General features: G+C 34.9%; 2 protein-coding genes across 2 annotated transcripts; one reads left to right on the top strand and one right to left on the bottom strand.

The window, feature by feature from the left end:
• The first annotated feature begins 15508 nt into the window (after positions 1-15508).
• On the top strand, positions 15509-16441 carry LOC109677257 (olfactory receptor 8B8-like). The gene has a single exon (XM_020153337.1). It carries the CDS (start codon positions 15509-15511, stop codon positions 16439-16441), a length of 933 nt encoding a protein of 310 aa, XP_020008926.1.
• A 3727-nt stretch (positions 16442-20168) lies between these two features.
• On the bottom strand, positions 20169-20596 carry LOC109677265 (large ribosomal subunit protein eL42-like). The gene has a single exon (XM_020153342.2). The coding sequence runs from the start codon at positions 20539-20541 to the stop codon at positions 20221-20223; it is 321 nt and encodes a 106-aa protein (XP_020008931.1). The 5' UTR covers positions 20542-20596; the 3' UTR covers positions 20169-20220.
• Positions 20597-24488: the final 3892 nt, after the last annotated feature.

Raw genomic sequence — 24488 nt, 5'->3', positions numbered from 1 at the left:
TTTTCATAAATACATATAGCATGCTTTGATCACATTTACCCCCCCCACACACACCTCCCTCTTCTTTCAAACTCCCTCCTTCTACTAGCTTTCCCTGACTGAGTCCCACTTTGAAATTTATTTCAATTAATTTGTTAGGTATGGAGAGAATTGTGTGATATTTGTCTTTCTGAGTCTGGCTTATTTTGTATGGTATAATGATATTTAGTTCCATCCCTCTTTTTTTCTCCCTATTCCTAGGCCCCTAGAAAATGTAACTCTCCTGTCATATAAGAGCTATTGTTTTAGATTACTCACATGAATAAGAACAAGCTGTATTGTGTGGGCCTGGCTTGTTTCAATTAGTATAATTTTTTTCAATTCAATGCATGCTGCTGCAAATGACAGACTTTTTCTGCTGTAATACTGAATAACATTCCATCCTGAATGTATTTCACATTTCCTTATCTGTTCAACAAATGGTGTTGGGAAAACTGAATTATATATATAGAGGACTGAAACTAGACCCTTACCTCCCTCTCACCTGTTAAAACATCAATTTCAAATAGAATTAAGATCTTAATATGAGACTAGAAACGTTGAAACTGATAGAAAAAAATAGGGAAAAGTCTTGAATATATAGACATATGTAATACTTTTCCTGAATAGAATCCAAATTGCAGGAATTGGAAACTAGGATTGTATCCAGTTAAAAACCTGCACAGCAAATGATTAACAGAATCAAGTGACAATCCACAGTGTGGTACAAAAAATCTTTGCCAGTTATTCATTGGATAAAGAATTACTATCCAGAATATATAAGCAGCTAAAAAAATAAGCACCAGAAGAATAAATAATCCAATTAATAAATGGTCAAGTGAATGGTGAAATTTTCTAAAGAAGTACAAATGGCTAATAAACACGTGAAGAAATTTTCAACATTTCTTCTCCATAAAGGAAATTTAAATGAAAATATCACTCACTGACATTCAATTGCATCTCAGTCAGAATGGTTATCATCAAGAAAACAAACAACAACAAATGCTGGCAAAGATGCTGTGAAAGAGGCGACTCTTATACACTGTTAATGGGAATGTAAATTAGTAAAGTCACAATGGAAATCAGTATGGAGGCTCCTTAAAAACATAAAGATAGAGGCCATATGATCTTGGTACACCCCTCCTGAGAATATATTCAAAGGCATATAAGCAACATGTAACAGAGGTACCTGTACAACCATGTTTATAGCAGCACTTAACTCACAATAGTCAAAATGTGGAATCAGCCTAGGTTCCCATCAACCAATGAATATATATATATATGTAGTGGAGCATTTTTCAACCATAGAGAAGAATAACATTATGTCACTGGCAGGAAAATGCATGGAACTAGTGGTAATCATGCTAACTGAAATTAGACTGAGAATAACAAATACCTCATGCTGTCTCGCATATGTGGAATCTAGTCTTTAAAAACGAGTAACAGGAATATAAAGTAGGTTCTGTTTGGGAATGCGTACCAATGTGAGGGGTAAGGGTAAAAGGGGAATGTAAAGAGGGTGTGAATATGGTCGAAGTACTTTACACCCGTATGTGAAAATAGAACTAGAAAACCTGCTGAAATTGTTGTGTGAAGAGAGGAGGAGGGTGAGGGAGAGTGACAAGAGGGGGTGAATTTAATTAAAGTGCATTTTATGCATATGTGAAAGTATCACAGTGAAACACAATTGTACGAATAACATATGCTAAGAAAAGACCAATAATTTTATTTCTTCATTTTCTATTTATGTGATTCTATTTCCTTCCCTTCCCCATTGCTCTAGCTGGGACCACGTAGTGTCTATTGAACAGAAGTACCAAGAGGGGGCATCCCTGTCTTATGTGGAATCTTAGAGAAAACGCTTTTGATTGTTCAATATTGAATACAGTATTAGCTGGGGGTATATCCTACATAGTCTTTATTGTCTTGAGGTACATTACTTTTATACCTGATTGTTTGAAAGTTCTTTTTCCATAAAAGTATATTGAATTTTGTGAAATAATTTTTCTTCATCTAATGAGATAATTACCTGAATTTTGCCATTCATTCTGTTAATTTTTTGTTATTTATTAATATGCTTACATTGGAGCATTGTTTTATTTCCTATGCATAAAATTCACTTGGAAATGCTGAACTGTCTATTTTATACATTGTTAAATTCAGTTTGATCGCATTTTTTGAGAATGTTTATTTTTTTAACCGCAAAGATATTGACCTGACATTTTATTACTTTTAACATCCTTAGCTGATTTTGATATTAGTAATACTGGCCTTATAAGATGAATTAAGAAGTATTTCTTTCTCTTTGAATTTTTGGAATAGTTTGTAAAAATCAGTATTATTACATTACATATTTGGTAGAATTTAGTAGTGAAGCCATCGTGTCCTGAAATATTTGTTTTAGAAGACATTTTATCAGTGTTTCAATCACCTTACTGATTATTGGCCTATTTAGATTTTCCTAATTCTTCATGATTCAGTCTTAGTAGATTACATGTGCCCAGGAATTTATCCATTTTTGTAGTTTATCCAAATTGTTGATTTATCTTGAGTTGTTTCTTCCAATTTTTTTCTGTGGTAATTTCAAAATTAGGGGTATTTCTTTAAGGTCTTTGATCCATTTTAATCGATTTTTGTGCAGGGTGAGGTATAAGGATTTAGTTTTTCTCTTCTTCATGCAAATATCAAATTTATCCAGCACCCTGGGCAAATCTGGCTGTCTTTTTTCCAATGTATGCTTCTGACAACTTTATTGTGAATTACCATAGTCCTCTATTCTAGTCCATTAGCATATGTGTCTGGTTTTCTAAGATTACTATGATATTTTACTTAATATGGCTCTGTAGTATAACTTGAAATAAGTTATTATTTTTACCTTGCAGCACTGCTATTTTGCAGAAGATTATGTTGGCTATTTAAGGTCTCTTGTGCTTCTATATGAATCTTAAGGTTGTTTTTGCTATCTCTGTGACAAACATCATTGGAATTTTGGTGATATGGTCATTTTTCACAATATTTATGCTGTCAATCAATGGACATAAAGGAATTTTCCTTTTTTTGTGTCTTATTTCATTTATTTCTTTATTGCATTGTAATTCTTATTTTAAAGGACTTATACCTCCTTGATTAAAGTTATTCCAGACTAAAGATCTGTTAAGACACAGGAAATCAGTGCTAGTCAACTCCCTGTATAGCTATCCTTATCTCAACTAGCAAAAACCCTTGGTCCTTCCTATTATTGCTTATACTTTCTCTTCAACAAAATTAGAGATAAGGGCAGAATAGTTTCTGTGGGGTAGCGAGGGGTAAAGGGGGGTAAAGGAGGGAGTGGGAGGGGGTAAGTGAGAGGGTAGGGGGAAGGGGGGAGAAATGACCCAAACATTGTATGGACATATGAATAAAATAAAAATTTTAAAAAAAAGATACAGGAGTAAATACATCTAGTCTTCAACTTTTCTAAGGAGACTTTTTCTTACTGTGACAATCTCATTATTTATTAGTGATTTGTTTATGTTTTTAATCTTTTTGGCTCTATTTTGATAGGCCATAAGTGTCTAGAAGTTTATCAATTTCTTCTACATTTTCTAGTTTATTGGAGCAGAAGTTTTCTAAATAATCCCTGGTGATCGTCTGTTTTTTAAGTATCACCTGTTGTAATAGGCCCCCTTTTATCTCAAATTCTATAGATTCAGGTTTCCTCTCTGTTTCTTTTTGTTAGTTTTGATAAGATTTTGTCAATCTTATTAAAACTTTTAAAGAGCCAACTCTTTTTTTTTTATTGATCTCTGTATTAGTCTATTGGTTTCCATTTCAATAGTTTCAGCTCTGATTTTGTTTCTTGCCTACTTCTGGGTTTTGTTTTTACTTGTTCTTCTTTTCCTAAGACACTGAGATACATCATTAGATGTTTTATTTGAGAACTGACTTTTAATTAAGAAACTCCTAACTACAAACTTCTGGATTCAAACTGCCTTTGCTGTATCAAACCAGTTCTGATATTTTGTGTTTCCATTGTCATTTGATTTTAGAAATTTCTTGATTTGCATCATGAACTTTTCAGTGACCCACTGATCATTCAAAACTATTTTGTTGGACAATAATGTCTGCAGTTTCCTTTGCAATTGAGTTCTAATGTTATTCCAGTATTATCTGAAATGATCCCAGAAATTTTTTCTATTCTTTTGTATTGGTTAAGATTTGCTTTTTAGCCTAAAATGTGGCTTATTTTGTAGAAAGTACGAGATGTAGAAAGTTCATGTATTCTGTAATTGTGGATAAAATATTCTTTAAATATCTATTAAGTCCATTTGTCCTATACTGTATTTTAGCTCTCAAGTTTCTTGGTTTATTTATTGTCTGGATGACCTATCTATTGGTGAGAGTGTGGTTTTAAATTCACCCACTCTTATTGTGGCAGAGGCTTTCTGTCTTTTTATGTGCATTAGTGTTTGTATTATAAAATTAGAGGCAAAACTTTCATTTTCAAACCTTATGCAACTTGATGTTCCTTTACCAATGTTTAGTGAGCTTTTTGTTCTTTTAATACGTTTTGACTGGAAATCTGCGTTTCCCAACATGAGTGCTGCTATTCCTGCATACTTTAAGATTCTGTACCTTAGCGCTATCTTTCACACCCAAAAACAAAGTTTTTGTCTTACAGAGAGAAAAATATCTGTGTAATGGAAAACAGAAGAAATGTTTGAATATCAAACAGTGAAAAGGGATAAAGCAAAAAACAAGTGGAAATTGAGGGCCATTATTACAATAAATGTAAGAGAAAGAAGATTTATCTATCTATCATCTATCATTTTGACCTTTTTGCATATATTTATTACTTTCTGTCTCTCCACACACACACACACACACACACACACACCACACACACACACACCACACACACACACACACACACATATATATATATATATATATATATATATATATATATATATATATATATGTGAGTATATATATATATTTGTACAAACATACCAATCTCCAATCAGGAAATATCATAAAATGTCTTTATAAAAATTGTAAAAATATAAAAGAAAGAAGGCATTTTCTATACTGTTTAGGTCATACAATCAAGAGCATATATGTACTACCTAATCTAATCTCAACTTGTTTCTGTGTCTTCTTGGGCTATGCAACCCTTGGAGATAGCAAAGAGTGAGAGAGATTCATCCCTTCTTCTGATTTTTATGATGCTCATCAGTAGGTCAATGGGAATACTTTGGGGCCAGACAAGCTAAGAATAGCTTTCAGTCCCTGATTCCTAGTACAAGTAGTGTGGAACCAAACTCCTCCACTGGAATTTATTACAGACAGATAAGCTCTGCATACTCCCAGGGCATGACTGACATCAAACTCCATTGTGGGCCTGGATTTCAGACTCCACAGTGATACCCACCCAGAAGATAAGGCAACTAAGAGTATAGGCTGGAAAGTTTTCAGAAGATCCTATGCGTTCCACCAGTCACTGTAGTTTTCTGAAGCATACATAGTCCTTAAAGGGAATACTGAGCTGAGTGCCAGAGCTGCTCATCATAAAATGGAAAGTGGGCTTCATTCCTTTTCCTGTCTCTGACTCAGGTCCCACTACATGTATTTGTCAATGAACTTTCATTCATTATGTTCTGTTGGGGCCACACTAAAGTTACAAGATAGATGCTGTCTGGGACACTATGGCAATAATTGCTGTGAGTTCCAGATGAAAGGAGAATATAGGGTATTGTTTTCTAAGAGTTCAAACTTCAGTGCAACTTTCTTAAGATGGTTCCCAAGTATGGTACCAGCCTTTTGCCTTGAAGTACACAGAGTACTTCTCAAGTACAAGCATGTTGTGTAGCTCCCAGATCAGCTAAGTTCAGATGCATTTCTGTTCTGCCTCTGTGCCTGTGTCAGTTTTTCCCTACTTGGTGTCCAGTTCTGTTCCTTTCTGTTACTGCTCCCTTCTGCCACACTTGACCACTTGGGGTTAATGTTCAAGTGCCATTTTTCAACTTCTTTTCTAATAACTAGAGTCTTTGGATCTTTGCAAGTCTTTGTCCAATATTAAACTTGGCTGCATCACTCAAAAAATTCTGGGCTGACATTTCTCTCCCTTTCATTCCCACCTATTATTTTTAAGGACTTCAACTGAAAATCTGATGATTTTGCTTTTGCTAGTCATTCTTCCCATCACAGTCCCTTAATCATCTTCCACCTGTGCCTAGTTCTTAAAAAGTACTGTGGGTTTCGTCAACGATTTTCTATGTGGTCTCCCATTCTTTGCCTTTAACAAAGCATTCTCCACATTGTATGTAGGATCATTTTCTCTGTTTCCCTGGATTATACAAAAATATTACATTGCTGGATTTCGCATTTTGAAATGGGCTTCAATTCTAGGAATAAATCAAACTGGCTGGGTACATAATGCTTTCTTAATATTTTTGTTTTTACAATTTAAATTTATTTAGTAAAGTCATGAAAACAATTTTTTGCATATTTACAGAGTTCCATGTGTTAATAATCAACGTATAATATAGTTTTTTCTGAGTAAATATGATGCTGAATCTATTTGTTAGTATTTTGTCAGGAATTTTTATATCAATGGCCTTTGAACTTTTGCTACAATGAATATTATGTGTCTCTTCCTGGGTTATATAATCTGGTCTATTAAGCTGTCTGTCCATCATTTTTCCAAAATCATAAAGCACAAATAAACATTTTTGTATGTTTTAATTAGGTTTTTGTTGATTCTACAATTTATTCCTTTGGAAAGTCATTGCAGCTATTCTTATGTGGCTTTTCATATAAATATGATAATGATTCTATAAAATAACCTGCCTAGAATTTAATGAAGTTGCTAGAATATATACATCAATTTAGACATGGTAGATCTCTTAGTAGGTGATAGACTTAGGGTTTCTTTCTACCAATAGTTCTTCTGTTTCTTTCATTAGTGTTTCATTTGGAGTGAGCATATGTCAGGACATATTATTAGATTCATACTCAAGGTTTCCTGGTTTGTGATGGTGTTATAAATGGTGCTGCCTTTTTAACAGTTTATTTTTAAATTCAATTTTCAAGTGTTACTTGTTAATAAAAAGAAATAACATTGAATTCACTATGCTTTGAATGTCTCCTCCCTAAATCTTGTTGAGATTTGTCATTGTAACAATATTAACAGTTATTTTTGAGGTATTCCTAGAATGATTTTCAAAGTGTCTACACCATTTGACATCCCACTAAGTGTTATGATTTATTTACTCCATCATCAAACCATGATACCATTTGTTTATTATATCTGTCTGTAAGATGGTATTTAAAAATTGGTTTTGATTTTTATTCCTCTGGTTTTCAGTGACATTGAGCATCATTTCATATATTTACTGACTCTATATCTTCATTGGAGAAATGTCTAATTAAATTCTCTGCTCATTTTTAAATTGAGCATTTTAAAACTACTTTTATGCTTGTCAGTGTTCTCACTGTGTTCTGGAAACGATCTGATCCTTATTAAATATATTATTTTCAAATATTTCTCATTTTTATGGTGTATTTTCCATTTCTTAAGTCCTGTGAGGCTGTAAAGTTTTAAATGTCAATGACGCCTACTTTGTTTATTTTTCCCCTCTTGCCTCTTGTGCTTAAGTTTTCATGTAAAAATGTTCTTGTCTAACCCAAACTACCAAAGGTCTGCTGCCTTTAGAGTTTTCTATGAGTAAGACCATGTCATCAGCAAACCACTGTAAATTCACTTTTTCACTACTTATATCTATATCTTTTACATCCAATTTCCCATCTGCTCTTGCTAGGGCTTGAAATTGCTCTGCCTAAGACTTTTGGCTAAGACTTGTAATGGATAGACATGCCAAGGGTGGGCACCTTGTCCTGTTATGAATCTTAGAGAAGGGGCTCTCAATTGTTTGACATTGAACATATTATCTGTGGACTTCTCCTATATGGCCACTATTGTGTTGAGAAATTTCATTCTACATCTAATTTTTTGGAAGTTCTTTTAAAATAAGTGAATATTGTATCTTGTGAAAAGCTGTTTCTGAATCTATTGAGCTATCACATTTATTAATGTGCTTTCAATGGACAATTTTGCATCCCATATATAAATCTCACTTCATCAGATAAACCATATATTTTCTTTGATATTGAATTCATATTGCTAGTGGTTTGTTGATGATTTTTTGTTTTTGTTTTTAGTATGAAGACTTGTTTGTTAAATTTTTTTCTTTGTTGTTTTCTTTTTCTTTTTTATTTTTTGTTGTGCTGGGAGTACATTGTCACATTTACAAAGGTTCTTACAGTATATCATATATATCATATTGTCTTTACTTCTTCCACCATTCTCTATTATATCCCCTCCTCCACTCCTGGAATAGTTATAACAGGTCTCATTTTTCCATTTACATACATGTGTAGATAATATTTCTACCATATTCATCCTCCTACATCATTTCCCTACATCTTTACCCCTCCCACAGGAACCAACCCCCAAAACAGGACCTGTTCTGCTCTCATTTTCCAATTTTGTAAAAGAAAAAAAACCATTTTTTGTTTCTTTTAAATAGTTATACAGGGAGTTTCCTTGTGACATACCTATGTATATATGTATTATAACCCAAATTGGTTCATCTTCTCTAATTTCCTACTTTCTACCTTAGTCCCCTTCTTATGGTTTATTGAGGAGTTTTAATCAAGGATACTGACTTGGATTTTATTTTAGTTATAATTTCCCTGTCTGCTGTTGTTATCAGGATAATGCTGGACTCATTAGGAAGTATTCTTTTCTCTTTGACTTTTGGAGTTTGTTTACAAAATTGGCATTAGTATTTCATAACTTTTGTTAGAATTGATTAGTGTAACGATCAGGTCCTGGGGTTTTTGCTGTTGGAAGACATTTTATTAGTGATTCAATCTCCTTACTCATTATTGGTCTGTTTGGATTTTTTATTTCCTCTTAATTCAGTAATGGTGAGTTTCATATGTTCACAATTTAGCAATTTCCTATAGATTATAAATTTGTTTATTTTAAATTGTTCATAGCAGTCAGATAAAATACTTTTCATGTTTTTGAAATTTGTTAAGACTTGTCTAAGACATCACATGTGATCTCTTCTGGAGAATATTCCATGTGTTCCCGAGAAATTGTACACTCTTTGCTCCTGGCTATACGGTCTTTTATGTCTAAAGTGCTGTTCAGTCAATTTCTTCCTTATTTTTTCTGTTTGAATATCTCACCATTGTTGTAAATGAGATATTAAAGTATAATACTATTATTATTTTATTGCAATCACTCTCTCATTATTTATATTTGCTCTATACATTAAGGTACTTCATTATGGCATGCATTAATACAATTTTTATAACTTTTTCATCATCAATATTCTCATTATACAGTATTCCTCTTAATCTCTTTTTTTTTTTTTTGTGGTGGTACTGGAGTTTAAACTCCATTTTAAACACTTTGAGCCACTTCTCCAGCCCTCTTTTGTGATGGGCTTTTCGAGACAGTGTCTCACACACTATTTACCTGGGCTGGCTTTGAACCGTGATCTTCCTGATCTCTGCCTCCCGAGTAGCTAGGATAACAGGCATTGAGTCACCTGTGCCAGGCCTCTTTATCTCACTTTATAATGTATGACTTAATATCTATTTTGTTTGCTATAACTATAGTAATCCCAGCTCTCATTGATGTCAATTTCATAAAATTTCTTTTTCTACAGTGTCACTTTAAGTCTATGTGTGCACTTAAAATTGATATGACTCTTGTACAGAGAACACTGTTGCATTTTTTATTATCTATCCATTTAGTAACTCTGACTTTTTTGCTTTGGAAAATTTGTTTTATGTTCATGATAATTACCCTCAGGTAAGGCCTCACTGTGGCTATTTTGTTTGTTGTCTTTGGCTTTTTGCAGTTACTTTGTTTCTCTCTCTCTTGCTGCCTGCTCTAGGGTCCATGCTTTCCTTTAACAGGATGCTTTGAACTGTTTCTGCTTTTGCTTTGTGCAACTGGTGTAGACGTTTGCTTCATGGTTACCATGAGACTTAGATAAAATATCCTATAAAAGTCTATGTCAATAGATGACAATTTTATTACATATCATCATATTAGATAATCAGTCCCTCTTACACATTTTTTTTTTTTTGGGCAATACTGGGGTTTGAATGCAGGGCCTCAATTTTATGGACCTACAGTTGTTAGTAGTGGTTTGCTCTCTTAGCCCTCAAACTAGCCAGAACAATCATTTACATCTCAGTTTTATAGTCCTCGAACACTGTGAATGATACTCTATATTGCTTATACAACTGAACTTTGTATTTTCAGCAATTTTATATTATTTAATACTGACCTCAATGTGTCTTCCCAATACAGAACCAGGATTTTACCTTGAGAAGCACAGAGCACTTCACAAGCACCAGCACGCTCTGCAGCTCCCAGATCAGCTAAGTTCAGTCTATCCTTCGGTTCTGCCTCTGTCTGTGTGTCAGTTTTGTCTCTGCTGCATTTCTCCCTCTTTTCTTTTCTGTTACTCCCCCTCTTCTCATGCCTCTGTACCACCAGGGTATGAGCTCTCGTGCAGTTTCACACCCTCTGTTCCAAAAATGAAAGTGTCTGGATCTTTCCCCATGTCTGTCCAATATTAGATGTCACTGAATCCCTAAGTCAGACACATTGCTAAGAACACATTTGTTTGACTGTGCCAATTCAGAGCTGCTAAGAAGTTGAAAGGGCTGCTTGTTACTCTGCCATCTTGACTTCTCCTACTTGTTCTTTCTAGTTCTTAAATTTCTCACTTTGTTCATGTGTTATTTTCCAAGAGGTATTCAATTTTTAAACATTAATTCTTAGAACTCACTTAAACTCATTAAACTTATTATTTGTCCTTTGCCTGTGGTTTCATACATTTCCATTTCTTTAGGGTCCATTGCTGGAGATTTGTTTCTTTTAGAGGTGACAGGATTTCCTGACTGTAATTCTTGTGTCCTTGCATTGGAGCCTGTGCATTTGAAGGTATAGTGTCCTATTTTAGTCTATTACATATTTATTATTTTTAACACTTTTAATGGCTTTCATCATTTTTTTCATATATGTATATGAAGTACTTTCATCATGCTCACCTGCACAACACTTTCTCCTTTCGCCTTTTCCCTTCCTGCTGTTCCTCTACCCCAAACAGTCCTTATTTTACATTCATGTTTCATAACTTTTTGGGGGGTCTAGATTCCCCGTATAAGAGGAAACATGAAATATTTGTCTTTCTGAGGCTAGCTAATCTTGCTGAACATAATTACTACTTTTTGCAGAAATAGGTCTTCATGATATAGTTGAGAGTTTTATTCTGACTTTGGATGGTTGAATTGATGGCTTTCCTGTGATTTTACATGGAACAGCTGACAGCTCTGTGGTCTGGAGAGAACACTGGCTGAACTCCCTCTGGAATGATGCACAGAAACTGAATGTGTGCCCCAATTTTACCTGACTAGGCCAGGTCACAGTATGTATTCTCTGGCCAGTGTTATTGTTTGAGTTTTGTACTTGCCAAGGATTATAGGGGAGGCTCAAAGATCAATGGAGTCACTGCTCAGCAAGTGACAAGACCAACTGCTATGCTCAACAAGAATATGTGGTTGAGGCTTGCTTCTCTGCCCAAGCAAAGCACTTGATAGAGTTTTCATGTCGAATTCAGTACTGGCCATGGCAGAACTATCCCTAGTCTTTGTCAAAATGTGCAGAAGTGATTGTCTCTCTCCCTGGATGGGGCATTTTATATGGTCTGAGGCTGGCCATTTAGAATTTCCCACTGCTTCTAAGAGTGACCAGCTTGTCTGTACAAATGTGCTATATTGTCATCTGATAACTGTGATCAGTCACCCCACTAGTAAGTACACAGAGCAACCACCAAAATATAGGCAATTACTACTGTGAGCTTCCCACTGCAAACACCATGGATTCTGAGGAACTCTCTGTGCAGACCATGCTAACATGGAGGGAAGGCAAGAAGAATGCATTCAAAGTGAGACCATTTCTCTGACACTTCCAATGCAGACTTTCTATAATTCTTTGGATTGCATATGTATGTCAGACCACTTGTCATGCTTTGGGATCAACAAAGCAGTCTCTTCATGAGTAGTTGCTTATTTTACCTTCTATGATGTTAGTTAAATGTAAGAACTTATATTCTTCCATCTTGCTGATGTCCTTCTAGTTAAAATTTCTTGAGCTGTGGAGGAACAGAACTGTGTTCAGAGGTATTCTGGCAACATGTAGATGGTTACGCATGAGTGACTATAAGGGGAAATGTTAGAATAACAGTTCAAAACCAGCGCAATGATGTGTCAAGGTTATGTAAAACTTAATAGGTGGCTGAAATTTATGTGCCCTTTGTAAAGTGATGGAAGTCACTAGATTAGATATTCTGCTTTTTAATGTGAAAATTAGGAAAGATTCTGAAGTCTTCAGCTAGAGAATAATGGATTTTCAGAAATATTTGATGAATGTCTACTGATATTCTATACAACATTTACCACCAGTAACAAAGTATAAAACAAGATGGGGGAATGTGTGTTAGGACTATGCACTTTATTTACACAAGAGATAGATTAAAAAATTTATGGTTTATATAGGAACACTGTAATTAAAAAGTTATGCATAGTCAATAGTGAGAACATAAATATATATGTTTCATATTTTATAGCAGGTCAAATTATAATTTTTTTATTTTAAAAAGTATGAATGCAGGCACATTTAAGTTAGGGTAGGACAAGCTATGACAGTTGGTGGGTTAGGTGTAATAAGTGTGTTTTCAAGTCAAATGCCAGTGTATCACACCTATGAGCCTATGTAATTGGATCCTGATATTGGAAGCAAAGATAATGGTTTTAGCCCAGTCAGCACAGTGTTCAAAAGACCCCATCTTAACAAAAAAACCATGGTGATGCAGGTCGGTCATTCTAGCTATGTGGAAGCTTAGAGTAGTAGACCACAGTCAATGATGGCCTGGACAAAAAGCAAAACCTTATCTCAAAACAAACAAACATATAAAACAGAAAAAAAGGGCTGGAGGCATGGCTCAAGTGGTAGAGTCGTTCAGTTGAGCATAAAGCCCTGAGTTTAAACCCCAGTTCTACCAATAAATGAATGAATGAATGCATAAATAAATAAATAAGTTTTCAACTTAGAATATTTCCAAATAATGAGAAATACATCTGGAGATAAGCCCTTCATACATCCAATAGTGTCTGAACTCACAGCTGTCATTTCTCTATTTTCCACATACAAGGCATTATTTCAACCACTTTCCTTATATTTTCTCGTTGAAGCACCACAACAATGCAATGAAATACATGCTGTTTTTGCTATCTTTCATACACAAAGATGAACCTAAGGCACAGATACTTTATATAACTTGTCCAATGAATCACGATTATAAAGTGTAGGGAGGATTCAAACACAGACCCTGTAACTCTGTAGCTCTATTCTTTTTGAGGGATGAGAAATCACAGATCTTATCACTTAAGTTTCAGCATTAAGAACTCAGTAGGATACTCAGCTAGAAATTTTCAGTAAGTATTTAAAACAAAATGTTTTAAAAACGCAACACATAAAAAGAGATTTTTGAGATATTACAAGTGTGAAAATACATGAAGTAAGGTGCTACACTCCTTAAAAATTTAGGTAAAGATATAGAAAGCTTGAAGTTGGACTCTGTGGAATATACTATTAAAGATTTGGGAAAAAGATAGAAAAAAAAAACAATCATTTTCCCTTAAGAGAGAAAGGTGATGGGAAGATGGGAATTTAATATTGCCTCAAGCATGAAGGATATAAAATCTCTAAAGAGAAGGGAATACCTGAGTAAAATATTGTGTCCCTAAAGAACTAAAGACAAGCCATGAAAACACAGACACATCATTTCTCTTTTGCATGTTGAATCTTTTCTGTAAAGACTGTGAAAGCTTCCATCTTGCTTACAGCCTGGAGATTGATGTCATTAAACTCATATTAAATCACCTGGTATCTTAACAGGTGGTAAATGTGGTGAGAATAAGGGGTGTATATTTCTCTCAAATGCATCAGAGAACTAAGAATTATCAGTATAAACTATGTGTAGTAGCCCAGAAAGATTTCCATAGAATATGAAAAACTAACTATGTGCTGCTTCTTAAATTTGAAAAACAACAAAGTCTTAGAACCTGATATTGCCCTTTCAGGAACTCAGAGGTAAAATAAAATGACAAGGAAGAGCCAGAATTCTTTCTCCCAAAGAGAGTAAATTTTGAAATTTATTCATATTAATGTCTTACATTTTTTTAAAAAAACACACATTTATTAAGATATGATTACATGTTAAGCACTAAATATAAAGGGTACTACCTGCTTCATGGATAAATGCATTCATTACGAAATGACTTGACCAAAATGTAATTAGCATATCAGACACCTCTACACAGTTACCTTTGTGTTTTTGAATATGTTTATATGTGTAATGAGAAGAAAATTTTAAGATGTATCCCATTACAAAACTCTAGTTATAAAGTAGAGTGTTGTTAACTGTTATTAACATTCAGTACATTGGATCCTCAGAATCTAATCATGTAACTGAACCTTTGTAGTTTTTGAACACCACCACATTATTCTCTCTCTCACTGGCCTTGGCAACCATCAGCCTATTCTCTGCTTACGTAAATATAGCTGATTTAGATAGTACACGTAGGAGAGGTCATGAAGTATATTTCTTTCACTGCCTTGTTTACTATGTTTAGCATAATATCCTCATGTTTTGAACTCAAGTCCAGTGTCCTAACATATGTAATTTTCTATGCATTTTGTTAAAAAACATAATTTGAGTGAAATTTGTCCAAAAATCTCTTTGAAGGGGAAGAGAGAGCATTCCAAGGCTGCAATGTCATAGCCAATAAGTTTCTTTGCCATAGACAAATAAAACCCTCTTCTAGACTTAGGAGTTTCCTATGACATGGGGTGGTAACTTAACCATTATTAAACTCTGCATCTTTTGTTTTAGATAAGAAACAAAGTTCATGGATCCAACTCCATCATAATGTGATCAACATTGGAGGTCAGCTCCACATTGTTAGAGCTCCAAACCCCAATTTTATTACTGAGGGGAAGGGTGAAGCAATAAAGGAATGATGAGATGAAAAAGAAGATTATATTCAATCAATAAATTGGTTGTAACTCTGGTTCCTCCTCCTTTTGTTTCTTAATTATCCTGTTTGCATGTAAAAGAATGGGTCTTGGCTCCTTGAATTTGTGATGCTCCTAACTGTTCTTTGTTGTTAAACCTCTAAAAATGAGAAGGCAATTTCATTGTAGCACTTAAGGCAGGTTGTCTGGATTCATGTTTGTTAATTTCAGTCATTCCCAGTACATATTTCGTATTTGTGGGAGAAGATATCCTTGGAAGATCTGGGTTGTCCTCTAATGTCATGCTTTTTCTGTCACCACAGATTTTCTTACAAAATAATGAATCCTGCAAACAGCTCCTTGGTCAATGAACTCATTCTCATGGGGTTAACAAACCAACCTGAACTCCAAGTACCCTTGTTCTTCCTGTTTCTAATGATATATATGGTCACTGCCTTCTGGAATATAGGACTGATAATTCTTATTGTGCTGAATTCACACCTTCACACCCCCATGTACTTTTTCCTCATGAACTTGTCCTTCATAGACCTCTGCTATTCCTCTGTGATCACACCCAAAATGCTCATGAACTTCATATTAAGGAAGAATGTTATCTCCTACATGGGATGTATGACCCAGTTTTACTTTTTTTGTTTCTTTGTAATTTCTGAATGCTATGTGCTGACCTCCATGGCCTATGATGGCTATGTGGCTGTTTGCAATCCACTTTTGTATAACATAGTCATGTCCCCGAAAGTCTGTTTATACCTTGTATTTGGGTCATACTTGATGGCATTTTCTAGTGCCATGATCCACACTGGCTTTTTCCTGAGACTGACTCTCTGTGATGGTAACATCATCAACCACTATTTCTGTGATGCCGTCCCCTTACTTCAGCTCTCCTGTACCAACACTCATGTCACTCAACTGGAGGTTTTCATTGTAGGGGGAAAAGACATCATTTTGCCAAGTTTTGTTATCTTTATCTCATATGGTTTCATTGTTTCCAGCATCCTTCATATGAGGTCCACTGAGGGCAGGTCCAAAGTCTTTAGCACTTGCAGTTCTCACATAATTTCTATTTCTATGTTTTTTGGATCAGGTGCATTTATGTATCTGAAACCCTCCTCAGCTAATTCTACTGATGAGGGAAAGATCTCCTCTGTTTTTTATACTGTTGTGGTTCCCATGATGAACCCCTTAATCTACAGCCTGAGGAACAAAGATGTTAAAATTGCCCTGAGAAAAACTTTGAGCAAGAGAAAGTTTTGAATAGAAACTCTGTACCTGTATTATAGCACATGGAGGTTCTGAGTTTAATGAATATATTTTAGTGGTAGTATCTTTCTTTCTTTTTTTGTTGTGAAGTTTGGAAATTATCTTGTTTCCAACATTTTTACAATAAGTTTTCTATGTTTGCTCATATTTTCACAATTTCCTTTCACCACTTTACAAGTTTAAAATATATTGTAAGAACATTTGTAAATGCCACAGTGTACTCCTACTCAGCACAATAAAAAATAAGAATAATATTAATGAATCAATTAACTGTCATTATAAACTGTGTACTGAAGGATAATGAGTGGTTCTGCCAACAATTAAATGAAGTAATACTTGATTGATAGTGCGCCATTTGGCACAGAGTTCTTATTTGTCAATTGTCATGTGTCAAATATTCCATTTTTGCATTTGCTTGTCTATTATTACTGGACAGGAATATGTGACTTTCAAAGCCAGCATTATGATACTGATGTTTCTTCATAGACTATTAAATACAACCCACCTTCTGCCTCTTAATACTATGCATTAAATGCTTTTTGTCAGATATATTGTATTTACCTTTTTAGGATTGATCAGAATATACTAGGTTGTAAAAACATATATTATACCAACTGGATTCTGAGGCTCAGAGATGAACAGTTTAGGAAAGTCATATGCCTTCTTAACTAAAATGTCTACCATCTTTTCTAGTATACATTCAGTCTGCTTCTTTTTATTCATTATATTTCACTGAACATGAAATATGATGTTATATATTTACTTTGGATTTTCACTATGCTTTGTTCCTGGAAGACACATGTATTCATCTCCAAGGATTTGGTTGCATTAATTTTTTGCATAAGAAAACCATTTAATAGCTCTTTTTCCTTGGAAAGAGGAAATCTTTGGAACTGTGGAGTTGGGAGATGATTGGTTGCAGTTGGGGGCTGATTTTTTCTTTTCTTTTGTGACACAAACTCTCCATAAGAGGTACAGGCTGGCCTTGTACTGCCAATCTTCTTGTCCATCCGGCTAAGCACTGTGATAATAGGTGAGCACCACCAGGATTAGGTTGGAGCTGAAGAACAAAGAAAAATAAGAATTTGAAATGTTTTGGGGTCTTTTAGTGAGGTAATTGGAGCATGGGAGAGAAAGGATCCAAAGAGATACCTCGCCAATAAATCAGAGATGCCTTGCGAAGAATGATCAACAAAAAGGACACTGCACTTTTATTTGAATTTATATTGTTCCATAGAGAGCTTTAAAAAATAGTTAATAATACATTGTAAAGATTAAAAAGTAATCCACAGTAATAATCCATAATGACTGTAGGTTAACAGTGCTCATTCATGTTGTAACGTATCCAAATTTATCCCCCCTTTTAAGGTTGCATATTATTCCATTGTATATTTATACTGTACTAGCTTCTGTATTCATTTGTTAAAGGACATTTGAGTCACCTCCATGTTTTACATTGTAAATAGTGCTGTATCAACCTGTATGTACAAATATACCCTGGAATCCCTTTTCAGTTCTTTTGAAGATATACTCAGATGTGGAAATACTGAATCATGTGGTAATTCCATTTTTAATTTAGGGAACACCATACTACTTTCCATAGTGTGTGAACCATTTTATATTCCTTTCAGCAATTGTGGGTTCCATTTTCTAAGCATACTTGCCAGTATGTGTTACCTTTTAATTATGTTTTAATATTATGGAAGTACTAGGATTTGAACTCACATCCTTGTTCTTGCTAGGCAGGTGTTATAATTCTTGAACCATGCCCCCAACCCAATTTTTTGTTAGTTATTTTTTAGAGGAGGTCTTACATTTTTGTCGGGTCCAGTTTCAGACTGTGATCCTCCCATCTAAGGCCTCCTGCCTAGCTGAAACCTCAGATGCATACCACATGCTAGGATTATGAATTGACATGGAGAAAACTGAAACTGCTACAGGAAATCACAGAAAAAAATCCTTGAAGACATGGGCACAGGCAACGACTTTCTGAGATCATTCTGAGAAAGATAAACCAAGTTCTGCTTTGGAACAGAATAAGTGGAGGGAAGGGGAAAGGGAGAAAGGAGAGGGCAAGGCTGATGGTGCTGAATATGATCGAAGTATATTATATGTATGTGAAAACAGCACAATAAAACCCACTAAAATAAAATACGGGAGGGGGGAGATGAGGCTTAAGAAAGATTAACATTAAATTTGATCAATGTTCATTATACATATAAATGGAAATATCACAATGAAACTTTTTGTACAATTAATTTATACTAGAAAATACATCTTTGTATATGTTGCATGAAAAGAACAAAAATACTCTGTTGCACTTAGATAGCCAATTTCCCACCACTGTTGAAGAGTCTTCTTTCCTCAAGGAGTCATTTTGGTACTGCGTAAAATTCCATTTGACTATAGAAGAATGTATCTATTTCTGGGTCTCTGTTTAATTCTACGGGTGTATATTCCAGTCTTTAGGCCAGTTTCACACTCTTGGCATTACTGTAGCTTGTAGAAAATTTAAAAATCAGTAAGTGTAAGTCCTCCAGGTTTGTCCATTTTTAAGATTGTTTTGTCTTTTTAGAACTTTGAGATTCCAGATACATTGTAGAATGGGTTTTGTTTTTCTAGTTTTGCAGAGAACGTCATTGGAGTTTTGAGAGGTATTGTCATCAGTGTTTTAGGATATGATAGTTGCTCTTTGGTCCTTGGATACAGCATCCAAGATCAGGATACTGCTCCTAGTGCAGTAAATGAACTGTGACAAACAGAGAAATAGTAAACAGTGATTTATTAGCATAAGTACAACTAGAGGCATGAGCCAGTTTATGTAAAGGAAACTGCCTGAACTGGGACAATAGACCTCAAAGAGGTGAGGCAGTCATAGGTGCATGCATTTCATTCTCTTTGTCCTTTCAGGTTAACCTTGATATGGAGAGGGGCTCTATAGGGAGGATATAAGGAAACATTATCTTGACATTGATACTGGGTATTGGTCACTGGTTCAGGCATGGCCTGTTATGTCAATTTTTATACAGATTGGGTCATTAGTATGGTTCTGTCCTCTCAAAGGGAATTATCCTTGAATTTTCCTCATTTCTCACTATCTTAATATTTCCTCCAGTGGCTTAGCACCCTGAATTATTTCAGGGGTTCAGGCAACAAAATCAATAGGTACTTGATGTTGGCAGGGGTAAGGCACAGGTTCTCAGGGTCCAGAGTCTTGCTCTCTGTCAGGACATGGGGAATTTGGTTAGCCTCAGGCAGAGATGGCTGCTGAGAAATGGCCTTTCTATTGTTAGACCAGCTGTCATGAAATGAAGTGGCCATGATATCCATAACAAAGAGGTACTGGTGGGATGTTGTTGGTGCTGTCTGATGACAAGCATACTCTATAAACTGGAAGTGAGAAATTTAACAAATATGTTAAAAATTAGAAGCCCGAATAAGACAAATAGCTGGATTAGGAGTAAGGTGGGGGTTTTGTATGTATAATTAAATGTTCTTGGCCTAAGGTAAGGTCTGGTTGGCCCTTTTGGTCAGGATTGGACTTGGGAGTGTCTTGTCTCTTATCACTAGTACTTTGTCTCTCAGTCCCATTCCTCTAGGAATCTAAGATGACCTGAGAAGAAAATGTCTCAAATAAAGGAGACACATACAAAATAGAGGCAAGAGCATTTGCAGGTTCACATGTTACTATTTTCAGTTATTATAGTTTTATTTTTTTTTTTGAAATTGACCTCATGATTTTATTTTCTTCATAAAAAAGCAAAAAATGGAGCTTAGAACTGGATCACTTGTCCCTTTCTCTTCTTGTCCCCTCCCAGTTCAAAATGCTTGCATCTCTTAATAGCCAGCATCCTCTTAGATCTGCAGTTGGGCTCAACACACTCAAGCCTCAGCACTATTTTCTTTGTAGTTTTAGCTTTTCTCCAGAAAACGGGCTTGGTCTGCCCACCATAGCCTCTCTGCTTCCTGTCATAACGCCGCTTTCCCTGGGCACACAGAGAATCCTTGCCCTTCTTGTACTGGGTCACTTTGCGAGGCTGGTGCTTGCCGCACTTTTTACAGAAAGTCGGGCGGGTTTTAGGAACGTTAACCATGATTACGGGAGGGCTATCCACACCAAAAGAAAGAGGCTAGGCTGGAAACGGAAGTATATAGGAGGTTCCAGGTCCTCAGTTATTATAGTTTTAAATACCTGTTAGAATTTCTGCTCAATCTTCAGGGAAACAGGATGTCAGCCAATCTGGCTTTGTAAGTATCCTTGCCAGGGATAAACTAAGACAGGAGAAGGGAACAAGCTGTAATAACCAACATATACAAGTGAAAAATGCCAAGAAAACTTTTACTGAATTTAATCAACTAAGAAGTTTAGAAAGAGTGTCAGAGTGGAGTTCCCTGAAGTCCATGCTTAAGTATAATTCTGTCTTATAGACATGGTCTCAAAACATTCCTCAGGTTGTTACTGTTATGTTATACTTATGCAAAATGCTAACAGACAGCAGTTATAAAGTTTTATAAGGAAAATTTTTTAAAAAACAATAAGAACAAATATTTTAAGAAAACCAACTCATTGGATAAACAATTACTTGCAAGTTATTCTCTATAAGACTGAATATAAATATTTCGGAGAATACTTGTAGATGACAAAAAGACTAGTCATGGTTAGTATTTTGAAAAACAGTTTAGTAATTGAAAAAAGCATATATTTTTATTTCATACAGTCTTTAAGAATAATTATGATTGATTGCATTATACCAGCACTGTCAAGCTCTCTTGCTATCTTTCTAGGATGCATTCAAATTTTTAGTGTAAAGAACGTAACTGTGTGCAGATATATGCTCTAGATAAGCAATGTCTGATCACTTTAATTATCAGAGAGGCCTTTCTTAGAGTGCAATGTTTGGGCATGGCTAGTCAAATCCCATTTGGGAGCACATGGAAACAAGCCTGCAAAGAGCTAGTACCATTAACAAAATAAAAAATAGATTCAGCTCAGGTTTTAAACAACAGGACTGACAAATGCCAGTTCTTTTCTTTTTCTACCTGAACTGTACTGATTATAAACAGCAGGAATGACAAATGTCTCATTTTTGTAAGACCCAGATAAAAGGTACATTGTATTAAAGACAGTACTTTCTAGTCACTGTACGTGGCGTTAGGTCTATGTGCCTTTAATTCTGTAAATGTGTAACATTTTAGATAACATTTGGACACATAGCCCACACATTTCTAGTCACAGATCTAAAATGTTAAATATATTAAAATTACCTAAAACAAGGTAGACATTTAAAAGGCTAACATAATAAATACTTAAGTGAATTATGACTTTGTTAAAACTTAGTTTCCTAAATAGTGAGCACCTGACCAAAAATCTACAGAAAACACAAGTAGTCAAAGTCATAAAATGCAGAATCAACAGAGTTCTCAGCCTACTTTTGCGAATGACACTAAGACCTGAATGATATTCTTAGGAAAGCTGTTTTGCTATAGACATAGAGAATTAGGTTAAGACTCTATCTTAAACTAAAAAGGTAATCTTATGCTGTCCTGCATGGGAAGAGGGAGAGTAAGCAGTTCAATCATTCTTCAATGTAGACATGAGCCTTAGGTTTAACAGGAAGAGTTAGGTAGGGAATTTTTCTCCCTCTTAGATGAGGGAACTAGTTTGTCTCTGTTCAGAGTAGGGAATTTTCATATTAGAAGTTGAAAGGGGTCAGATCTGAGAGAATGGCTGGAGTAGAAACTTTCTTGTGGGTTTTATGATCTGTCTCTGGATTGATGCATAAAGTCGCAAATTCATGGGCATATGGGATCTCTAACAATTTCCTCAACCTTCTGCAGAGTAGGTCTAATTGTTGGATAGTGTTTTTAACCATTGGTACTCTATGACATGCCGTCTTGTGGGGTATTTTAGGATCAAGCAGTGGACTTGGGTGGTCAAATTCCTTCCCATGGTGAAAAATACAGCCCAGGTGGAATCCCTGTATGGAGGACTTATTTTTTATGTTTTGAAGAGAGAGGAAGATGGCATATGACATACTACAAAGGCTTTAGGGCATCCCCTAAGAGGCTACCTCCATGTGTATCTACCACGAGGGGAGCATCTTTCCTGTAGTGACCCAGGGATGGGGTGAATCCCTTCTGACATGCCCCAAAACCTTGGATACCTATAAACCAACCGTAGAGTTTGAGGTCCTCCGCTCAGAGACTACTTCCATGTGAACCAGTCAGCTTTCCATTACTGTGAAAAAAATGACTGAGATAATCAAGTTATAATTAGGTAAGTTTTATTTTGGGTCATAGGATTGAAGGTTTAAGGCCAAGGTAAATTATCCCACACTTTTAAGAATATGGTAAGGGGCTTATCAAGTTGAGGTGGCTGAAAAACACTGTTCACCTTATAATGGCTGGGAAGCAAAAGAGAAAAAAGAAAAAACCCATTCAAGAGTCCAGGCTGCAAGGACCTAACTTCCTTCCTTCCCTGTAGCCCTACCTAATAATGGCTCAGTACTGAACAATATCCAGGGTCCAAGCCTTCAACACTTTGGGACAATAGTCAAGATCAAACTATAGTAAACTGAGATTAAATGAAAGGCATGGTCATATAAGTCATGGATAGGAAGATACTCTTTTGGGTTTTCCAAAATTACTCATGTTCTAAAAGTGAAGCAGAGTTAAGTTTTATTGGCTCTTAATAATTTACAAGTTCCATGCAAAGCTTTATTGTCTAAAGTTAGGAGATTTGGTATAAACCATCAGATACGTGATCTGCTATTGACAGAAATATCAGTATGCATTATATGTTTATTCTCATCAATAAAACTCTGACTTGATTACTTCTTTTTTATTTCAGTACTGGAGATTCACCTCAGGCCCTTGAGCATGCTAGGCAAGTGAACTTTTCATTTTTAACCAAGATTGAATCACACCTTGAAGACTAATATGTCTATTACCTACCTACAGTTATTCAGTAGACAATGGAGAACCACAGAAAGTTCATTAGTTTAGTGTAATGTTTTAAAATTTTAATCATACAATTATATAATTTATAGAGTAAAAGATAACATAATGATTTCTGAATGCAATATGAAATAATTATATTGAGTTAACATGTACATCACCCCAAATATGTTTTTATCATAATAACATTTGAAATTTCTCTCAACTTTTTTGAAATGTTCCATACACTGATTTTACCAATATTTATAATTCTGTACAATAAACCTAAAACTCTTCTTACTTTCTGTATGAAACTTTGTACCCTTTTGAGATAATCTTTTATTCTCCCATGTTCTGGTTTCTTGAGTTCACCATTCCACTTTCTGCTTTGGGAGTTAAGCTGTTTTAGATTCTACATATGAGTAAGAATATCTGGTAGTTCTTTCTGTGTCTGGTATGTTTCAATTAGTACTATGTTCTCCAATTCAACCCATGTTGTTGAAAATGAAAGAATTTCTATTGTGATACTGAATAGTATTCCTTCCTGAATATATGCCATATTTTATTATCCATTTATTTCTGGATAGAAACTTAGTGTTGGCTATTGTGAATAATGCTGCAGTGAACATGTGAATGTAAGCATGTCTTTATCAAATTGACTTCAAATCATCTGGGTAAATGTGCAAAAGTGTTATGGTTGAATCACGTGGCATGTCTACTCTTAGGATTTTGTGTAACTTCCATCAAGTTCCTCTAGTGACTGTATGATTATGCATTCCCACCAACACTGGGCAGTGGTTTCCTTTTCTCTGTATCCTAACCAATGCTTATCTTCCATCTTTTTTTACAACAGCCATTCTGATAGGTATGAGATCATATATCATTGTGGCTTTCATTTGCATATCTTTAGGAATTAGTGGTATTGAGTAATTTACATTTATATGTTGTCTGCTTGTGTATTTTCTTTAGAAAAATCATCATTCATTATTTACATTATTGATCATTTGATAAAATGATAATTATTGTTTCTTATAAATTTATTTCATTTCTCTATGTATTATTGACATTAATCTATTAAGCTCTTATTAGTTATATAGTTTATAAT

This window comes from Castor canadensis, chromosome 2 (genome assembly GCF_047511655.1).
Source record: "Castor canadensis chromosome 2, mCasCan1.hap1v2, whole genome shotgun sequence".
NCBI classification, from domain to species: Eukaryota; Metazoa; Chordata; class Mammalia; order Rodentia; family Castoridae; genus Castor; species Castor canadensis.
The sequence above is the reverse complement of the archived record's forward strand: the minus strand, read 5'-3'. Positions and strand labels throughout refer to the sequence as shown.